Source organism: Chelon labrosus, assembly GCF_963514085.1.
Source record: "Chelon labrosus genome assembly, chromosome: 19".
NCBI lineage: Eukaryota > Metazoa > Chordata > Actinopteri > Mugiliformes > Mugilidae > Chelon > Chelon labrosus.
This window is the reverse complement of record NC_140352.1, coordinates 23002501-23024305: the sequence shown is the minus strand read 5'-3', so window position 1 is coordinate 23024305 and position 21805 is coordinate 23002501. Positions and strand designations below refer to the sequence as shown.

Below are 21805 nucleotides of genomic sequence, written 5' to 3'. Positions count from 1 at the left end.
TACGGAGGTAATATCATAGATTGTGATCACTGAAGACTTCCTTTGATATCCACAAGGTGTTTAGACCACAATATAATGTGGGAAAACAGTCTGGCATGGATTTAATATTTTTTATTAACTTTTTGAATCAAAGTGACTATATTTCCCAGACATTAAGTGTGCCTGACATTTGAAAGTACATGCTTTAGCTGCTACAAACCAACGTGGACATGAAATGTAAACACAAATGATCACGCTGTTGGAAGGACATACTGGATATCCAGTATAAATGCTAAATAACTGGCATATATTGGCAAGTAAGGAAACATTTGGCTGTTGTAGCTACAACATGTTGAGAGAAATGTGTAAAAACTCATCTTCGACAAATAAGTATTTTTGAGACCTCAAAGGGACAAACCATTAACTAGTCACATGGTGCATGGGGATGTGCCAGAACTGGCCAAATCCCCAGATTCTCTGGGACTTGAAGGAACTACTGCCTCTGTCTTCTCACAAGATGCAACAAAGTTCATGTCTTTTTGGTTCACAGGTGTACAAACTGTTTGTTAGGCAATGATCAGCATGTTCTGGCTTATCAGTGTGTATGTGGAAGCCTTTGAACATGCAGTATGTATGAATGAATTCCAGTTCCAGATGGTCACTGTTTTTTACGTCACTCAAACTGAAATAGTGCATTTGTTGGGGATACCTTAAGTGGGTGATTAATCCATATTTGGTGCTCTAATGAGTATTTCTTGCAGCAGCACAGTGTATGTGAAATCAGTCAAAAAAAACAAAACAACTATAGTGTGTGTTGATGGTAACAATATCACTCGGTACATCAGTGAAGCTTACTGAAGTGTTTCTAATTGATAAGTAGTATGCAGACAGAAAAGAAAATACAGCTGAGCTGTGTTTACACCATATTCAGACAAAACCCTGTAATTGTCATGTAAACCTTATGTTATAAAAGACCACAACAGTATTGAAATTTCATACTACCCTTGGAAAGTTTTTTTTTTTTCTAATATCGCAAATTCTTTCAGTGTACAACACGTTCAATTAACAAGAGTTCTGTTGTGCCAACATGTCTGTGGCCTTTACTCGTATAAAACTTTCAAAGTATGTGTGCTCAGTGCTTCATGTGAAACGCCCCAGCAACCTAGGCCTATAGCAGCATAAATAAGGGATGGTATAGGGTCCCCTGACCAAGCCTTAACTATAAGCTTTATCAAAAAGGCAAGTTGTAAGATTAACCCCAAAAGTTGGAACTGTAGACAAAGTATGTAGAAGGAAAGGAAGAAACGCCTCAAACTTATCTAAGCAGCTCAGAGGGACACATGCTGATCTGTACACAGAAATCATGGTGAAACAGTTTTAGTTGTCACAACATCACATCCTGCAATGTTGTTTGTGAACTGAACAAAGGCCTAAAATTAGCTCATAATGTGAGCTGGGTGCATCTTGTAACTTTGGCAGCTCATTACTGTTCAACTGGTCCATATCTAACATTGTGTGTGCTGCAGTTTTGTGGTATCCAGTTTGGTATTTAGAATTGTGATCGTACTGTGACATACCAGACCTTGCTAATGCCTGAACAGGAACACATCCCTCCAGCCAGGCTCTAACATGTGCTAGAAGTCATCTCGGTGAAATGCTTTAGTGTTGACTTTTCCACAAGAAAATGTAAAAGATATCAAAATGTACTAACACAGCAGTGCTGTGGAACTCATTGTATTCTCATGTTCTATGAAATGTGAATACTGTGTTTCTGCAGATTTAACAATATTTTAAGCCTATGCTAAAATATGTATTGCTAATACAGTACATGGAGCTAAATTCTTCTTTGGAAGAAACAGACACTTGTGCGCACATGCTGGCACACCATACCACTCTACCATAGTATTTAGGAAAGAGCAGACTGAAAGAGAGGCAGCCAGTCGTTTTGATTATAATCTGTGCTCTCTGTGTTTTTGTCTGACTGATGTTGCGGGGACGCTGATCTGTGTGCAGGATCACATTGTGGGGACTCACCTATATTTCGGGGACATAAAGCAAGTCATAAAGATGATGATTTTGATTTATTTTATGTTTAGTTTGTGTCCAAAAATGTCAAAGAAAGGCAACTGGACTTATAGAGTTTCTTGAAGATGTTTTGCTACTTAACCGAGTAGCTTCTTCAGTTCTGTGACTGGTGGGGGGGTTGAGGTTGAAATAGGGACATCTGTGGGTGTAGCCCTTCAGAAACAACAGACACTAGTTAAGCAAGTTCCTGATGGAAACGTCTGGCTACTCGGATGAGTGGCGAAACGTCTTCAAGAAACTCTACAAGTCCTGTTGCCTTTCTTTAATGTTTTTGGATATACCATGGCCTGGTGACAGAGAACCTTCATGGAGATACTATAGTGTGCCACAAAATATTTTTTAATGCTGTCCAAACTGCTAGCTAGGTAACTCAGTAATTGTCACTCATGTCACTTTAGTTTGCATTAGTGAATGACTATCCTCTCAAAAAAGATTTCAGTCTATATTGTATATTACAGTCTATATTTTATTTTATTTTTCTCAGTTTTACATTTACACTTATATCATTTATCTTGTGTGTCATGTGCAATTGTTACTTTTTTACTGTAGTACTTTTTTTACTACTGGCTACAGGTACAAAAATACATTTCACTGTGCATTGTACTATGTATAACTGTGCATGTGACAAATACAACCTTATCTTATCTTACTACTAGTAGTACTAGTAACATACTGATTTTTTTTTTTAACCGTAGTCTCCAGAAAATGCATGCATAAGTCAGAGTCCTCTGAAGTGATGGAAAAGCAAGAAAACAATAGTGCGCAGTTCCTTCTCCAGTCAAGTGTCCTTTCTCACCACTTCATCTTCTGCCACCTCCCTGCATTCTCGCACAAATCGAGTCCATCTCGCTTCAGCTACGCTGCTCCATTTAACCCGAACAATATTTCAACTCCAAATACGAGAGACTTTTTTTTTTTTTTTCTGCAGTGCGCGGTTGTCATCCACCTGTGCCCCCGCCTTTCTGACTTCCGCGGATCGGGCGCACGCGCTCGCGGTACCGCGCGTCGCTCCTCTGAATCCTGATCGCGTGTAAAAGCTGCGGAGCTGGTTGGCATCGCTGGGTCCCAGCAGGTCCACCGAGAGCCGTTTGTGAAGGGACCGCCTTGTGTCCAGGTGTGCACCGGCCCTCGCGTTTGGATACGAAATCAATTATTATCAGTTCATCAACCGAGTTAGATTGCTTTCATCCAGTTCTCAACGCACAGACCTGTTTCCCGACTGTACTCTCCAGTGCGTCGGAGCGATACGGAGTTTTTTTTAACCACTTCTCTAACTTGTCTGGAATTTTTTTCAGTTAATGTAATGGGTGCTTTCTTGTGCTCTCGTGAAAAAACATTTTAATTCATCCTTTAAAATCCTCTGGATGACTGTATTTAAATAACCCGTGCTCAGGGTGTGTGGGATGGAGAGCGAACCGTCAAATTGAAGACATTTACGCACAACATAACCGGAAATGTGCACAAAGTAGACGCCCAAATTCGAAGCTCAATCACTAACGAACACAAACGTAAACGTTGAAGTGCACAGTTCATTTGTATGGTGGATAAAGGGGTGGGTATGGTCTGGGGGTGAATAGTGCAAATCACGTGTTGCTTCAAAATAGTAAAAGCTGAATTCATTTATCAAATTGTGGGCCCTTTAAAGCAGGTCGAAATCGCCACATAGAATCTGTTTGTTTTAATTATTTTTGAGCATTTAACATTTTATTCCTTTGTGAGTTGTCCTGTATTTTGCATACGCACCTCACGCTAATTAAACCGTGCTGGAAACATTGAGTCCAAAACCCTAACTTACGTCTACAGGCATGCACAAAAGCCCGCTGGCCTCAATAAAGCAGTGCTTTTATTTTGGCAACCTTTTCCGGAAGTCTCGATGTCATTCCCTTGAACTTCACTTTGGTCCCTTGCCGTGACGAGGAGAAGTCTCGATCGGAGGCTCGCCACCTGGCGATGCGAGTTTACTGAGTTGTGAGGCGTCTCCAGGTGTTGGACCGACCCCACAGCTGTCCCACCACATTGATCTGTGCTTCTTTCTCCCTCTCTCCCTGTCTTTCTACGCACAGATTTTACTGAAGCGATCATGTGTGACTTTCCGTGGTAATAAGGGGATGTCTGCTCTGTGAAACGGCGCTGGATGGATGGATCTGTCCGTTCTAGGGCGCACTGGAATAATACAGTGAACTGACGGAGGACCGCTGCTCCGTTCGGCTCTTTTCTCTGGAGTTCCTCCTGTTTTTATTTAGACATCTCTGGAATTGTTACATTTACTTGTGGGAGCGTGCAGTATTTATTCCTCAGGCTTTGATCACCTGCTATGTGTCTGGTGTGGAAAATACCTGGTGGAAGGTGTACAGCGGGATCCAGCCTGGGAGGACAAGACATCAGCGTCTGATAAAGCTCCGTAACTGATTTGTTTCCTTTTTCTAATCTGTGCGTGATGTACGTGGAATGAAGACAGAGAATGGATATAATTTGGGAAATACTGATCATTCTTCAGGCTAATTTTATTGTCTGCATATCAGGTGAGTTATGGGCGTCGTTGGTGCCGTTTGGGGCAGGTGCATCGAACAACATCCATCAATGAATGATCTTTAACTTTTTTTCCCCCTATTATTCTGAAGGGTGAGCTTTGGTTTGTGGAAGCACAGCAAGCCACGAGAAACGCGCTTGCAGAAGATGCACTGTGCCAGGTGGAGTCAAAGCTACAGTTTGTGCGCCTGGCGTGAAATATTCCCGTTGTTTTAGGGTTTGGCTACCTATAGATTTGTGCGTATGCGACTCAAAACAGGCACCGCGTAGCTTCCAGAACTGGATGCGCAGTCTTCTGACGCACGCATGACACGGGTGGGCTTCAGAAAAAAAAAAAAAAAAAAAAAAAAAAGATGAAGAAGAAAAAAAAAATCGAGCCATAGTGATTGATTTTGTGTGTTTTGTTTCTCCGAGGACCCATCGCGTGAGAGCCCCTTCTCCCCCTGTCCTCTTCGTCACTGTCAAGTCTCTGGGCTCCACAAACAGTTCAGTCAGTTGTTATCAAATAAGGCACTTGTGCGCACCGCTGGGCGCACGGCGCACGGCGCTCTGCGGTGTGAGGAGTGGATGCGGCGCTGTAGGTCATGCTGTGTTATAACGGCTCTTTGCGTGTGCAGGCAGATGCGCCCGTCGCCAGAACCTTCTCTTCACTCCTCTGTGTTTCAGCGAGAAGGCCCGCGGGACTTCAACGCCCAGTTTTATACCCGAGAACCTTCACATTTTAACTTTAAACCACTGTTTCATTTAAAATCAGAGGCGCATAGTCTCATTTTTGTTTTTAAAAAAGACATGTCACAAAAATCTGTTTCGGTTCTTCTCATCGCAAAGTGTACAACGTGTCCCTGTATGTGTTCAGTTTTTTTTTTTTCTTAATCAAGACGGATAACTGTAAAGGGGCTGCGCTGCATTTTGAACTCGACTTTAATATCTGTGTGGTGATCATCCACGTCCAAATGAACAGTTATTTCGCCACCGTTCCGTGCGTTTGATCCGTGCTTCCAAATGACGCAAATGTGGGAGTTCACTCGTAAAAACTCTTGTGCGTAATCCACTTACGCATTACGCACGCGAAGCTCCGCTCTCTTCTTTGTACCTCGGCCCGCAGGCTGTCAGTGAAGAGAAGGGATTGATGTGGGCATCAGCTGTCGTCAGTGGCATAGCCTAGTGATTGCTTTGTTTTAACTGAGGTCACGGTATACGGGACAACGCTGCATGACATATTCTGCACTTCAGCATTTAAAAATTGGTGCTACATTGGTGTCCAGTAGGAAAGATGGTACATGTGCAGTAATTTGGCAACACCATTCATCACACAACTACCACTGCGTGTCTCCTACCCTTCTAGATCTATATTCCACTACAAGTAAATATGCATTTAAACGCAAGTACATAAAGAACACAAGATCCTAAAGGTCTCTTATCGGTCATCATGTGGAGTTCTGCACAGTTAAAAGTGTTGAATAATGTCCTCTGGGCTTCTTAAAGTTTTAGTATGAGAATCTGAAACATGACCCGCACAAGACACTAAAAAGTCTGGATATGTCAGACACTTTCCAGCTCCCTCTACAATTTGCAGTGCATGATTATTCTGACCTAATGTGTGGTTGCGGAGTTTTTGTTTTGCAGAGGAGAGGCGAGTGAGTTGAACTTAAGCAGTGACTGATTTGTGATTATGTTATTTTAATGCTCTGAATCCACTGCAGCGAGGATGTGTTTCACACTGCCTGGGCTTGGTCTTGTTGACATGCTGCCGCTGAGTTAAACACTCTAGTGTTTGCCAACCTTTCAGCCCTGTGTGTCATCTGTACTTGTTGTGTGAGTCACATTTAACAGCGACGATCTTCCCCCGGTGATGCTGGAGATCGTAACAAGTGTCAGCATTTTTTTTTTGTACAAATATCTGATGGGATGGAGCTCACTTAACAGTCATTTGTACATGCATGTACACGAGCGCTAATGCCCCTAAAGCAGACTTCAAAGGGACCCTATTATCTGCACGGTTGAGCCTGGATTGTGGACATGAAAGTCTCCTCAGTGCCAAGACTTTAATCTGTGATGTAATCAAGAGGCAAAGCTTGATATCGCGCCGATGACAGTGAACAGGAGGCCGAGTCTGTGGGAACTGTGACAGCACTCGTAGGTGATTTCCTGCAGGGAGCTGCAGGGAGGAAAAAATGATTTTATGCTCATTTTCAGTTTGTGTGTTAAAAACACTGTCTGAAAACACTGGAAATTCAAATGCAAATCTTGAATTAAATCAAACATAAAGTGTATATGAAGTCAGTATATTGATTATATTCATCAGTATACCGAAAATGTGGAAACACACTTGAAAATGAACAGTGACATATGCCATAGCCTTCCTCAAAAATAACACTTGAACAGAAAGACCATTTTCTGCCATGTACTGTGTTCTTTTTCACCGTTTGAACTTTGGCTGGAACTCTTCCAGTTGCATCATCTCCCAGTAGCTACCCTCTGAAGTATTAGCACAGTAGTGGGGAAACATAAGGGGTTTGCTAAGGAAGCGAATAATAGTTTTCTACTTCATGTCAGGGTCTCGATGTTGGACATGTAACAGTAGTAGAGAACCATTCAGTTTTGTCTGAAACTGCTCAGAGAACTACATGTTTCAATTTACCCAAATCTATCAAGCTAGCTAGCTAGATACCACCCATCTATAGCTAGCTAGCTAGCTATTTATCTCAAACATTATGATAACGTCACTTCACACTTCTAGGTTTGTCTGTCTTTCTAGCGACATACAATAGTTATAGGACAAACTACAACTTTTTTTTTTCCACTCAAATCAGTGGTTCCCAAAGCAGGGGGAGCCTTTGGGAATGAGGCTTGCTTGACCACTGCTAGCATACCATGAAGAGGTTCTTAACGTTAAAGTTTTCAGCTAAACGTACAGCAGAGTCTTTATCAACCCAAAACACAACTTCCAAAGAAAAGTTGAGACATACACTGACCACCAGACACAACATTAAAACCACTGACAGGAGAAGGGAATAACATTGACCATCTTGTGACAATTCAATGTTCTGCTGGGAAACTTTTGGACCTGTCATTCATGTGGATGTTACTTAGACATGTAGCACCCACCTAGACCAGACCAGACACCCCCACCCCATAGCAATGACACTCCTTGATGGCAGCAGCCATCCCCAGCAGGATGCAGCCTGACACAGACACACACACAAAAGCTTTAGGAACAACTAAAAAAAACATGAAGAACAGCACAAGGTGTTGACCTGGCCTCCAAATTCACTAAGTCCCAAACTGATCAGTATGCTTACACAATATTCGCTTCTGAGAGTTTGAAACCAAACAAGTTAAGTCGCCACTTGGATAAACTGTCGTGCACAACAGATTTGCTTTCATAAGAGCTGCATGTGTTTTTTTCAAATGCTCAACTTGCTTCATATAAAGTTGCCTTTTGTGTTGCTGAGTGTAAAAAAATGCACACAACAGCAGATGATTTAATACTTCCCTCTGCTATCGATACAGCTAGCTAAAAGAATTCCTCTTTCAAGCACATCTATGATCTGTCAAAGGACATAGAGGAGTAGCTTAATGACAAGGTATGAGAAAGCTGCCGCTTTGCTCTGCAGATGGATGATTGACAGCAGCAAAGACTGCATGCCGATGACGTATGTCAGATATGTATATCCGTGTCAAACTGGGTTGGGGAGGGTCCAAACATATTGTTATCTACAAATTGGCGGGGCTTTGCAGAAAAACTTTGGGAACCGCTGATTTAAACTGACATGTGTCTGACAGAAACTCCCATGGTGTCTCCTGGAAGCGGTGGGATTTTCTGTGAGGATTTTACTTGCCATCTGTGTGCAGCAGGAACAAGCTGAAAAGATGTTAGCAAACCTTTGCTTATTTGTTACCTTTCACAGACGTGCAGCAATGTTAGTGTTCACTTGGTGGGGCCGCTCGGAAAATCTGGGCCCCAAGTTTGTTCTTCTTTTTGGTTTCAACCAAGAAACTAAGCTAAACACATCAATCTCTTTCGTCGCTAGGTTCATCAGGTGCTCGCTAACTCGGTTTCCCAGCACAAACCAGTGGATGGACAAATATGTAAGACAATAAGGTTGTAGGAAGTAAAAGCCAAAACAATGAGCTGAAAGCTGCTAAATTGGCCAGTAGAATGGAAGAGAAGTGGTGCGAGTGTGGCGATAATCCCTTGTGTTTTTATCACTGCAAACAAGACCTTCTCATTTATCATTTGTAGTGCTCCAGCATTGTGATATCTTGGGGAACAAATTGCCCGGTGTGAAGAGAGGGGCTATATCTTTTCCAACATATGGTTCAATAAAAAAAAAAACAAAAAAAAAAAGAGGTCTGGGGTTATGCAGAGTAACCACAACAGAAATGCTGAAATGTTCATCGCTTCGCTCGCAGCGCCTCAAACAAGCCTCCCCCTCCGCTGTTTTAGATTGGACTGGAAATATGCACTTGTGTGAGGTCAGAGGTCAGCCGTTGTGGGCTTTGTGGTCTGGGAATTTTTCCAACAACACCATTTCCGGTAACATTTTGATCATTTGCCCTGGCTGCAAATTAAAAAACCTCCAGCAGTGTGACCCCCTTCAGACTGATGTTAATAGAAGGTCAAACTCATCTGGGGGTTCCAACTCTCAAGCCTCATGCACGATTTTGATTTGTCAACACATTTAATTCGTCTTCGGAGTTTTTCCTGCAGTGATCGGAGCAAATATGTTAGCTGTTACCTCTTGGTTTCTCCCAGCTGTTCATTACAAAGCGACTAAACAGTGGATCTTTGAAGAAGCTGCACCCTTTAGGTTAGAAAACACTGGGGGTTTTATGGTTGTCTTTTATTTTTGGTCCCTTGTTCTAACAAGACTTCAGGCGTGAGATGGAGGGGAATAATCATCTTGACTACGGAGTCATTTTAATATGGATTTCTAATTATAAACCACAGTTTCATGGTTATTTGACGGTGGTGCTTTGATGTTACGCAGGCTTCATGTAGCTCTCCTCAGCCTTTGCAACATGTGCCTCATCATGTCGCGTTCATTCGATCGTTAGACTGAGATAAGCTTTAAAATATCATATGTTTTATAATGCATCACACAAACATAGGCAGAGCGTGCTAAATACAAGTCGCAGTGCCTCACGCCTATGGATGCTTATTCTTTTAGATGATCTTGAAATATTGATAGCCATGGTAGGGAGAGGCTCTAATTTATGTCTAAATCATGAGCCAGGGAGGAAGTATGTACACAGTCGATAAACACATGAGTGTTACGGATGTAACAAAGGACCGGATTAATCCACCCAGGGCAAGAAGAAGGTGTCAGGCCCCAATTGGCCCCATTCTTGCTGCTCTCTGTTGAAACTGTGAAAATGGGAAATTACACACTGCAGCATTATTTTTCACCTACAGACTCAATCTCTCGTTTGCTCTCTCGGATGCCTGGAAGAACGAATACACCCAAAAAACAACTTTATTTTTTTTAGTAGAGCAGGAATAAATGCGGCCATTTTGACAAATGATGAGAATACAACATACTGCTGGTAGATATTGTTTAAAAAGGCGGATTTTTGAAGGATACCAGTGATTGGTAGCCTGGTGTAGCAAAAGCTCAATTCATGGATTTCATTATGGGGCGTGTTTCAACAGAATAAAGAATACCTCTGCATCCAATAGGATCATCCTCCAACGAATCAGTCATTTCGTTGTAAACTATTTCAAATCCATGGTGCTCAGATGACGTGCATGGCTACATCGTATAAATGTAGTGGTTCTTGACCAATTTTCCTGACAAAATTTTTTGGGTTGGGCAAGTTCGGCTTTCTTTCATGTTAAATTGTATTTGTGATTGTACTACATTTCAATTCTAAGCAGGGCAGCTGTTTCCGTTCATTGCTTCCAATTAATTCCAGGGACTTTTGTATCATTACCCTGTCAGATGACTTTTATGAATGGCCTTTATACAGGCACACATTCTTAAGAACCTTTGACATCGAGTGTTTTAGGATTATTTTAGCCCTACAGGACACAAGGCCATGGTTTTGAGGAATTATTAGCAGGCTCATTACACAGACTTTCACTTAAGTTACCACTGCCGACAAAATTGGCTTGCGATTAAGAGACAAACAATGGAACCACCTCTTCATGCCATGCCATGTTGGATATTTGACATCTGGTCCGGCTGTGTTCGAGCCTTCCTTGCGTGTCTCTCTCGTTTGAATGAGTGCAATAATATAAGGCTGTAGTAGCTTTTCAGTGGCTAAGTTCAGAATTTATTCCAAAGTTTTGGAGCCTTGAGGGTAGTTTCTCATTTTGCCTAGTGGGGAGTTAAGGCTTGATGTGAAGTAGTGCCCAGAGAAGAACCAACTCTGATGATGCTTTTGGATGTGAAAGATCAATTAAGTGTAATAACCAGCATAATTTATTAGCAGTGATTTAGGTCTAGTTTCAGCCTCTTGATTATTTGAGCCTCGGTTCTGTGATTTGTTGTTTAAGGAGATATATATCTTTAATGGCCCCAAGTATTGACTGAACTGTCTGCCTTATAAGAGTAATCAGACTGCCTTCAGGCTGTATTTTTGCTCTAATGACCAAATGAAAGATCAGAAATTCAGAATAACCAGATGCACAGAAAAGCCTCGCAGTTTCAGATATCCCAAAGTAACAAAAAGAAAAGTATCGATTTTTGCTAGGCTCCACTTGTGGTGAGATCTATAAAGTCCCGTTGTGTGCGCTTTTACCCAGTTTATTTCTTTCATGGCAAAAGGCCAGAGCAGGACTATGTTGTCATGGCGCTGGGCTATAGCAGATGTACAGAGGAGAGTAGAATTTCTCCTGCAGGATTTGTTTTCCACTTCCACCTGGAAATGGCTAAGCAGGATTTGCCATTATGTGCCAGGTAAACGGTTTGGTCCGCTGTTCTCCTTGTATTCAGTCATACAAATGGCACACTCAGTTTGTTCTGTGCAGAAATCCACCCTTCCCTTTCCACTGGGACTGACTGGTATAAGGGAACTGCTTCTCTTTCCCCCGTCTTATCCAATGTTTCTCACAGAACACGTGAAGAAACAACGGGGACAAAAATAGTCATGAACCAGTTTCTTAAAACAATCTGCTTGTTTTGTGTAGCAAATAGAAGTCACAGAACATGTGTAAATTGAATAAATATACAGGCTACAGTTTCACTTTCTTTTACAAAGTACAGCGCAAAAACAACAGTGCATTTGTTGTGGGATTATTTTCAGCGGTGGAATAATCCTCGTGGTCTAGTTAGTACATCTAGCAATGCTGGGGAGGTTGTATCCCGACAGCTCTCGACTGACCGACAGATCACAGTGCACAGTGGATCAGGTGATCACCGATCCAATGTGATGTGATTTAGTCCCATGGTTCACAAAGGCAGCCCATGCTACATGAACAGAGTGAATTGCATTTGATTAGAAGTTTAAACAATTCATTATTCTCATCTTGTTTAAATGTCAGCTATATTGTACACGTTTTTAAATTCAATAACATACAACATGTTCCTGTGCTGTCTTGCTTTGTGTCACGGTAATTAGGGTCCGAGATGTTTTTTGTATTTCTGTGAGTACAGCTGGATTAAACTTCTGCTTAGCCCCAGGGCAGGAATTAATTGTTGATAAAACCAACATGTACAGTAGGAGTCATTTCCCCAGGCACCTGAACCCAACATGCACTCCGGAGATAGTGACTAATCAGATGACTCACAGCTAATTGCCAACAATTTTGATAAAAAATAACAGGCAAGACATGAGAGGCTGGCTGCAAAGTCCTAAATTGGCCATTAATGAATGCGCATCAAAGGACAACTGAGAAACCGTAGACTTCACATCCTTCCTGCCACAGCTGTCAATTTTGACCGTTTTAAATCACACATTATAAAAGGACCTTTGGTTTAAACCTTGTAAGCAAACTCCCTACAATACTTAAGCGATAGCCTGGAAGCTAGACCAACTTCCCCACCTCTCCCCAGATCTGTTGGGTCAATCAAATTGTTTGGACAGGCTTTATGCGGTGATGGACAGAAGAGTAACAGCAACATAGTCATACACATCATCTGAGCACCATGGATTTGAATGTGTTTACAACTAAATGGCTCTGATTGGTTGTAGGACTATATGTTGTTGTTTAACTTAAATATCTATCTAGCTATCTAGTGACTGGCTGCAGTATAGGTCAGAAGCTCCACCTCCTCCATGTTACTGGATGGGATTTGGGCCAAACTAAAACACTAAATACATGTAATTTTTTTATTTTTTTTTTTCAAGGATAGTTTAGCTCATTTTATGTAGTTAATATAATACTAATATGGGTGGCACAGTGGCATGGTGGCTAGCACTGATGCTAATTAAATGGAAGCGCGAGTGAGTCCGGTGGAAGTGTGGGTGGGACATCAATCTCGCAGTTCCACGTGACTCCACTCGCGGACCATGCTGTGCAGACCCTAGCTCCAAACTCACATGCTGCCCATATCGCCGGGAAACTAGTGTCAGTTTTGCCAGTGCAAGGAAGTGGGGACGCATTGTCCATATTTATAAACAGTCTATAGTTGAAACCCCTGCCAATGGAGTATCACCATGCACATATTCTGATAAGAATGTAGTCTGACCACACCAGCTACCAGCATCAAGGACACAAGGCTTGTCAGACTGCTTCAGTAAATACAATTCATGTGACTGAAGAGTTCAATAATGATCTGAAACTCATTAGTAGATCCTGACCTGAACATCTGGACGCTTAATGCTGACAAATCCAAAGCAGTGTGATGGAAGCACAGGCATCACATGGTGCAATGACATTTAAAGAGAGCTTTCATTTCAAGTGGGGCCTGATATGATGGTTCTGGGATCCATGCTTTATATGATCAGACAAAAAGGTACACAAAGTAAACATCTACGAATAGCAAACTACTGAATCCATTTTCTAAGACTGGAGTCTGGCTACGCCACGCTAATTTTGCTACCAGTGACTGAAGACTTGAGCCCTATAGGCCTTAACCCTTTCCAGCCGAGGCGACGCCGTACCAACACCAAGCTCCAGCTGTGATTAAAAACACAACCTGCCACCATTTTCAGAAGGTTGCTGAGCATGGCGCTTTCAGCGAAAAGGCTGCCTGGTTATTAGTGTGACCCGTATTTTCAGGTGGGAATATTAGAAAATAGCCTCGAGGAGTTGAAGACAGTTTTGGACAGCAGCCAAATGGGAAAGAAAATGCTTATACACTAAAATGCAAAATATTCCATTTATTTATTGTATACAGAGAACCTGTGATGCAAATCCGATAGAGGAGTAGTTTTTTTAAATTAATTAATTCAAAAGCTGTTAAAGCAGTACAAAACTGCATGCAGTCCCACTGTATACATTATCTTTAGACAATGACTATGTGTATCTATTGCTAATTCATCATGCAGCTCAGAAACACAATGCGGTTTCCCTTAATCAGTTCATCTGTTCTTTCGGTGGGTATGAACAGGGATGTGCACTTGAATTTATTCCAGTAAGGTAGACTTTAGTGCTGTTGTCGGTGTTGGTGTCACAGCTATAGTTTTGCATGTCAGCTGGGTGCCTTTCTGTCTCCTGTGCCAAGCTGATAACCTGTTGAGGAGACAGAGTGTTTTGACTTGTTAAACTCATCCCTCTGCTTCCTCTTTTAACCTATCTGCGCATTTGCATTTTTGCCCTCTGGGGCTCATGCTCAAATGGAATTTTGGGCTTGCAGAGCATGTTTGATTGAAAGAATACTGAATTCTTTAGCGGAAGCAGCACAGAAATTGCAAAGGCGGTAATGAAAGCCCAAACTTGCGCTTCGCTGCTTGAAAATTTCAAAAACAAGCTGTGCAAGCCAAGTATTAACTCCAAGGTAAAGGAATATCAACACCTGGGTTCTTGCAGGCACAGCTTCCCCCCTGCCTGAATCTCATTTTTTAAGAAAAGTGTGACCACCGTAGATAATTGTTACCTTCAGAGCAAAAAAAAAAACCCAACAGCCTTAGGGAAGCTTAGAAATTTAAATGGGATGATGAAATCACATGGGTAGAGGCCTTTGGTGTATTCGTGACATTAACACGTGTCTCTACCAGCCGGCCATATGCCACCAAGCAAAAAACCATGTTACCAAGGACGCCTGCTATCACTCCCTCCTCGGCTCTGAGCGGCTGTAGCTCATGTCGCAAACCCCAGCGGCACACGGCGTCCGCGCTGTGTTTTCTGCTTGAATCTCTGCCCATCCACTATTGCGTGTCTGGTCAGTGTCAGCATGTGTCTGCTCCCCTTCTGCTGCTCTTGTGTGCACCGGCGAGTTGAGATGTGGTGGTCAGTTTCACAAAACAAAGAAGCACACTACAGTATCTGACTTGAGTCGGAAATCCCTGTGAACTGACCCGGGATTCACTTCCAGCCTTGTTAGTGGCTACACAAATAACACGAGAGACCATTTGAGATTTCTTCTTAGCTTTTCTTTAAACAAAATTTTGATGAGAGTGAAAAAGATGAGCAGCAAGAAATATGGTATGTTAATTATTTATCACACTTTGAATTGCTGCCTACTCACATTTGCACACATATTTCAGAGGCTTCTGCAGCCAGTAGTAAATCAGGCTTATAACATTAATATGGCATGCACGAAAGATTAACGAACAGGTGTTCAACTGTCAAATGACAGAGTTGACATTGCACACCAGACATACTGTCAAAGTAAACGCTTGGCTTGTCTTGTTGAACTGCAAAGAATGCAGTGAGCGTACCAGAAATTGTTTTGTTCCTTGGTTGAAAAAGTATTTGAGCAAACTCTTTCACATTACACTTAATCTTCCCAGCCATGGATAATACGGCAACATTGATTAACACAACCTTAATAAGCTGCTGATATAATCCGTTGCTAGTTATGGTTGTTGGGAAACCTCTTAACGTCGTCCGAATGTTTCGTACAGTGATGAAAAGGAATATTACGTTTAATAGTAGATCTGTTAGCTTCAGTTTAAACAACATTCAACAAGCTTTAATTGAAACTGCTAGTTCAGTTAAGATCAATTCAATTAAGCTTGTTGTAGATAAGGGCTTGGTCAGGGGATGGATGTCTTGCTGTTTTATCACAGTGCTCCAGGGATAAAAACACTGATGATGCTCTGTCTTGCTGAACTCTAAGATGCGCTGGTTTCGCCTTAACTTCCTTCAAGCCTTTGCCAACACACATAAATGCAGGTGGCCGCTGCATGTAAAGAAAGGTCTCAGCAGTTTTTCCAACAGATGACAAACTGCTTGACATTTAGTCTGCGCACACAGTAAATGTGTCCGAGATGCTGATGTGAGACCCGCCGCTTCGTCTCCTCCCGCTTCTTTTGGGTAACCTCCATCAGGAAAAGACTCTATAGAACAAATATTGTAAATGACGGTATGGATCCTTTGTGCAAATCCGTACATTTAGCTATGTTTAAGTGTTCTTAACTTACCACCTCTTGTGGTAGTCTGGTACTTAGTATTATGCACTGGCTATTTTATGCAGAAAGCCTTGACCATGTAGTTTCAGTTATAAACTTAAAGCTGCATTCATTCATGTTTTTGTATGCGGCCCATAATGATAAACTCGGTGAACTATCCACAAACTTATATTTTCTCTTTCATACACAGTTCTAACTGTTTGTATTTTACAGATCCAGGGACATACTTACAGAATGATCAGAAACTGTACAGCAGCTTTTGATTCTGATCTGGACATCCGGTGTCTTTGAGCTCATTAGTTTGGTTTTCCAACCTGCAGCTTCACTGTTTTGGATGAGTCCCGTAGCTCTGTAGAACCTTGTCTTCTCCCATGGGAGGCACCATTTCATGGTGATGTTGAAAGCTCTCAATAAATTATGTGTTAAGGGGAGGATCATCTTTGAATGTAAAAGTGGTGGAAGGACATATTAACCTTACAAGGGGTGAAGTAGCCAGTTATTTCTTTACTTATTTATGTAAAAGTGAGTGAAGTAAGAATGGAGCGTTTTTTTAAATTTTTATCTCTTTTAAAAATATGTGATTGAAAAAAAAATACTTTACATAACTGGAAATTAAATAATATTAGTGATAATGAAATATTCCTGAAAGAAAAACAAACAAAAACTCGCATGTAGAGGCTTATAGAAATGTGTGTGCATGCACGCGGGCATATGTGTGCAAAGTGACCACCTTGCCTGTCCCCAAGCAGCCATAGCTCATCACATCTGCTGCTCAGGAATGTGAAGTCTATCAGCCAGCTGGAGTGAGACGACCTCCACGCCAGCTGTAATTTACCAAAGGGAGACGGGATGGAGGAGTGTGTGCGTGCTGTGTGTGACTGGGAGTTTGTGAGGGACTGACGCAGCCTTGGAGTAAGTCTGCGGTGAGTGGTGGAGAGAGAGGGGCGGGAAAGGAAGAGCGGTGGCCGTGGCGTCGGCTGGGATGTGGCAGGTGATACGGCGGGTTTGTGCGAGCTCCCGTCAGAAGGCAGCCCTGTCTGCTCTGCGCCACCAGCCGAGCGCCCAGAATTCGCTCCCCTCGTCTCACACGCGCAGACGGGGAGGCCAAATCTCCAGCTGCTAATCTGATAATCCTGTGCAGATGTGTGTCCTGCCGCGGGAATAGGAATACTGTGTGATGGAGAGTAAGTGCGTTCTACAGTAAGTGGGTGAGTGATACAGGGACACAGGGAGCTGATGTTTAACCAGGCTGCCAGGCCTCCCCCTCCTTCTCTTTCTGTGACAGTCGCTGTTTGTTTTGCCATGTCACCAGCTCTTTTGGAATAATCTGCACTGGCGTTTACGCAATCTGCAGAAGGGTTTAACTCAGAAGAGACACTGTGTTTAGTCAATTGTAAAGTCACATTTTTATAGATGGCATGACTCAGTGTCAAATCAGTTTGTATCAGTATTGGATTTCTTTGATTTGGTTTGGAATCCAAAGACACAAACAGACATTTCCTGTTGTTTGAAACAAAAAACTGCAGGTGACCGTGGAGTTGATGCTGCTCTTCTCCTCCTCTCCTCTCTTCTTTCTCTTTTCTCACTGTTTCCTTAGTTCTTACGGGTTCAGGCTCTGGGTTCTTGGGACTATTTGGCTTGTTACTGACGCTATATGAATACAACTCCATCGAACCAGATTGAATCTGCCCATACATCACTACAGCATGGACAGTACAGTCTGTGCAGCATTTACAGCAGGCCCCGGATTAACTTTTCCTTTATGTCTACATTGAAAATCATGATCTACTGAAGGAGAACTACCGTAGATAGATCATGCACACCCGGTTGAATAAAAATTGCTCAACACGTCTATCGGGAAAAGGATATTTTGCCTCACTGCCACACCGAGAGTGACCCCCGGGAAAAATTGGTAGCAGGAATCCATGCTGAAAACTCTGGAGCTGAAAACAACGGGATTCTCTCTCCTTGTAGAGTGTAGGGTTTTTGAAGCAGCTCGCGACTCAGATCCAAAGATGAAGTCGCGTTGGCGGAAAGAAAAAAATGCTACAAATTACAAAAGCTAAGATTATAAGCAAAATGTTACGTGGGATTTGTAGTTATAAATACCTTAATAAACTAGGAGAGACATTAAACCCCATTTTTTTACCCCTTTGATACAGTTTCCAAGCTCAAACTGTATTTTGAGTTGCACTATGTTCCTGCTCTGTGATAACTACTGCTTGAATGACTAAGTTAACTGTCAGGGCCCTGCACTCGGCTCTTTTTGCTATTCCTGGCTGTGTGAGTGTGTGCGTGCTGAGACAGAGAGGCCGAGCTGCTAGACTCCGGTGGTAAGTACAGTGTCTAGTCACCGGCGAAGCTACATCGAGTTTTACGGCTTTCAGCTCAATAAGATCAGAGGCCAGTGAGGACAAAGGTACTCACCTTCTTTAAACCCACCTCAATTATTGATGGCTGCATCTCTTTTTCTGGCTGTCTGCTTTCTTTGGTCGCAAACAAAATAATGGATTTTTCTTCCCCCCCTGCTTTTTTCGGCACTCGGTGGATGGGAAATAGTGTCGAAGTTTTAGAGATGAGACGCCACACAGGGCGGAGGAAGTGAGCAAACAGAGAGAGAGAGAGTGAGAGAGAGAGAGAGAGTGTTTTTGTCTGAGGCAGATTCGATGTGATCAAGGAGCCCTAAACACTTCTCTCTGGCACTCCAGACGTCTGACACCTACGCTGATAAGATGTGTAAGAGAACACCGTTCTGTTGACCCAACTTTACCTATTGGTGGCTGCTTGTCTTATCAGAGATTGGATTGGTGTTCAGAGCTCTCATTGGCACAGTTTGGGTTCATTTTTTCAATGAAATTACATGTAAACAATGGTCATCGGTTTCCCTGTTAATACATTTGCAATGAGGTGTGGGGGAAATGTAGAAAACAGTGTCTGGAACATCAGTCTGAGATTTCTGAGAGGACACACAGAAGCCTGGGTTTAGGTTTACCGCTTGCTGCCACCGTGTCAGTGTTTGTTCGGGAGCCAGAAAACTAGAGCAGAGAGACTGGAGCCCTCTCTTGGTTTTGAAGTCTTAGCAACCTGTCAGTCAAAGCAACAAAAAAAAACAGACTGCTCTTTAAGCCTTCTTAACTTCAAAATGAGCTGAAGAACTGCCTCCACAAAGCATGCAGACACAAGTGAAATGAACAGTTCAGAGCCAGCTTCAGTTAGAGAAAACTTCACGGCATGACAGCTGCCAGTTGGAGCACCTTTTCATCCCATAGGGTCACCAGGGTTTGACTAACTAAATATGCAGGTTAATAGTTATATATAGTTTGTACTTTGGCTTGGGATGCCAAAATATAACAGAAAACCATTGTGATAAAAAACATGGTTGTAGATAATGAACAACATAATCCACTATTCAGACAGGGTCAAACAAATGGCTGGACTATTGGAACTGTAGGTTCTGGCAATTTGAAATCTTCTAAGAATTAAATGTCAGATTGTTACATACTCCACAAGAAGCAAGACATTTGTTCTTGCTCTTGAGGTGAGCAAGAACAAGAACAAAGGTCATTTATACTTCCCGAGAAACTCAAGTGCCGAACTCCGGGGAAGTTCTCATAGGCCCCTCCCACTGCAGTGTATGTCACATGCGCTAAGCATTGTGGAAGATGCGGGAGACGGACGACAAGAGGCACTTTTCTTATTATTTTTGGATGTCGGCTAGTCGTTTTGACGACCGCGTCCGTCGGATCAAGCCGTTCATTCAACATGCACCCACACACAGTATGCCAATCTCTACTCAGGAGAGATTAGTGGTCACATTGTGAATATTAACATCTGGGAGCTCACAGAGTGGCTGCTCGCGTTTCAGCATTAACCACGCCCACTTCCACTTTCTGACCAATCACAGAATGGTTGCTGGACACCACACAAGAAAAATGTTCTGCCGTGTGTCGAGAATATGCTGTAAGAACTCCTAAACGAGGGCTGCGAGAACAAAATTACCTCATTTTGTTCTCGCAGCCCGACGAGCAAGAACGTAGTTCTTGCTTTTCGTGGAGTATGTAACAGCCTTATGTCTCCAATTTGCTGCAGCAGCTTTGGCCTCTTGTTGTATTTTGTCTTTTCAATTTGGAGGACTTGTTCCCATACACCTGTGAGACAAAACATTATGACCGCTTACAGATGAAGCCAATCTTTCTTGTAACAATGGTGCATGTCAAGGATGGGATACTGTATACAAATCAATAAGTGAATCTCATAGACAGTGTCTCTATGTTGGAGAGTCTGGCACTAACACATTAAGAGCAGATTCCCACTTGCCTTGGGTGAATGTGTTTTTATTGCCTCATGATGGACCCACAGCACATTAGGTTTACCATTACATTATGTTTTCCCTCACCAATGCATATGAGGGATTTTTATTTCCCCTGAAACACATGCTGTGGTCATTTTACTGTTAACTGTCCCAGAAACTACCTTCATACACTATATTACCAAAAGTATTCGCTCACCCATTCAAATGATCAGAATCAGGTGTTCTAATCACTTGGCCTGGCCCCAGGTGTATAAATTCAAGCACTCAGGCATGCAGACTGTGAAACAAGACATTTGTGAAAGAATGGGCCGCTCTCAGGAGCTCAGTGAATTCCAGCGTGGAACTGTCATAGGATGCCACTTGTGCAACAAATCCAGTCGTGAAATTTCCTCGCTCCTAAATATTCCACAGTCAACTGTCAGCTCTATTATAACAAAATGGAAGCGTTTGGGAAAAACAGCAACTCAGCCACGAAGTGGTAGGCCACGTAAAGTGACGGAGAGGGGTCAGCGGATGCTGAAGCGCATAGTGCAAAGAGGTCGCCGACTTTCTGCACAGTCAATTGCTACAGAGCTACAAACTTCATGTGACCTTCAGATTAGCCCAAGTACAGTACGCAGAGAGCTTCATGGAATGGGTTTCCATGGCCGAGCAGCTGCAGCCAAGCCACACATCACCAAGTGCAATGCAAGGCGTCGGATGCAATGGTGTAAAGCACGCCGCCACTGGCCTCTAGAGCAGTGGACCATCTGGCAATCTGATGGACGAGTCTGGGTTTGGAGGTTGCCAGGAGAACGGTACATTTCAGATTGCATTGTGCCAACTGTGAAATTTGGTGGAGGAGGAATTATGGTATGGGGTTGTTTTTCAGGAGCTGGGCTTGGCCCCTTAGTTCCAGTGAAAGGAACATTGAATGCTTCAGGATACCAAAACATTTTGGACAATTCCATGCTCCCAACCTTGTGGGAACAGTTTGGAGCGGGCCCCTTCCTCTTCCAACATGACTGTGCACCAGTGCACAAAGCAAGGTCCATAAAGACGTGGATGACAGAGTCTGGTGTGGATGAACTTGACCGGCCTGCACAGAGTCCTCACCTGAACCCGATAGAACACCTTTGGGATGAATTAGAGCGGAGACTGAGAGCCAGGCCTTCTCGACCAACATCAGTGTGTGACCTCACCAATGCGCTTTTGGAAGAATGGTCAAAAATTCCTATAAACACTCTCCTCAACCTTGTGGACAGTCTTCCCAGAAGAGTTGAAGCTGTAATAGCTGCAAAAGGTGGACCGACATCATATTGAATTCTATGAGTTAGGAATGGGATGGCACTTCAGTTCATAGAATGAGTAAAGGCAGGTGAGCGAATACTTTTGGTAATATAGTGTATATTAACCTGGCTGGAGGGGAGGCTCTGTCTTGACAAGCTGAAGAAAATA

The 21805-nt window shown here is 42.8% G+C and overlaps 1 protein-coding gene across 1 annotated transcript in view; it reads left to right on the top strand.

The window, feature by feature from the left end:
• Positions 1–4490: 4490 nt before the first annotated feature.
• ca10a (carbonic anhydrase Xa) overlaps positions 4491–21805 on the top strand; it is a gene marked incomplete at its 3' end in the record, with an annotated part of 254870 nt that continues 237555 nt past the window's right edge. The window contains exon 1 of the mRNA XM_084567004.1: positions 4491–4586. Within this exon, the coding sequence (XP_084423130.1) occupies positions 4526–4586 (61 nt within the window). The 5' untranslated portion in view covers positions 4491–4525. The remainder of the gene's footprint in view (positions 4587–21805) is intronic.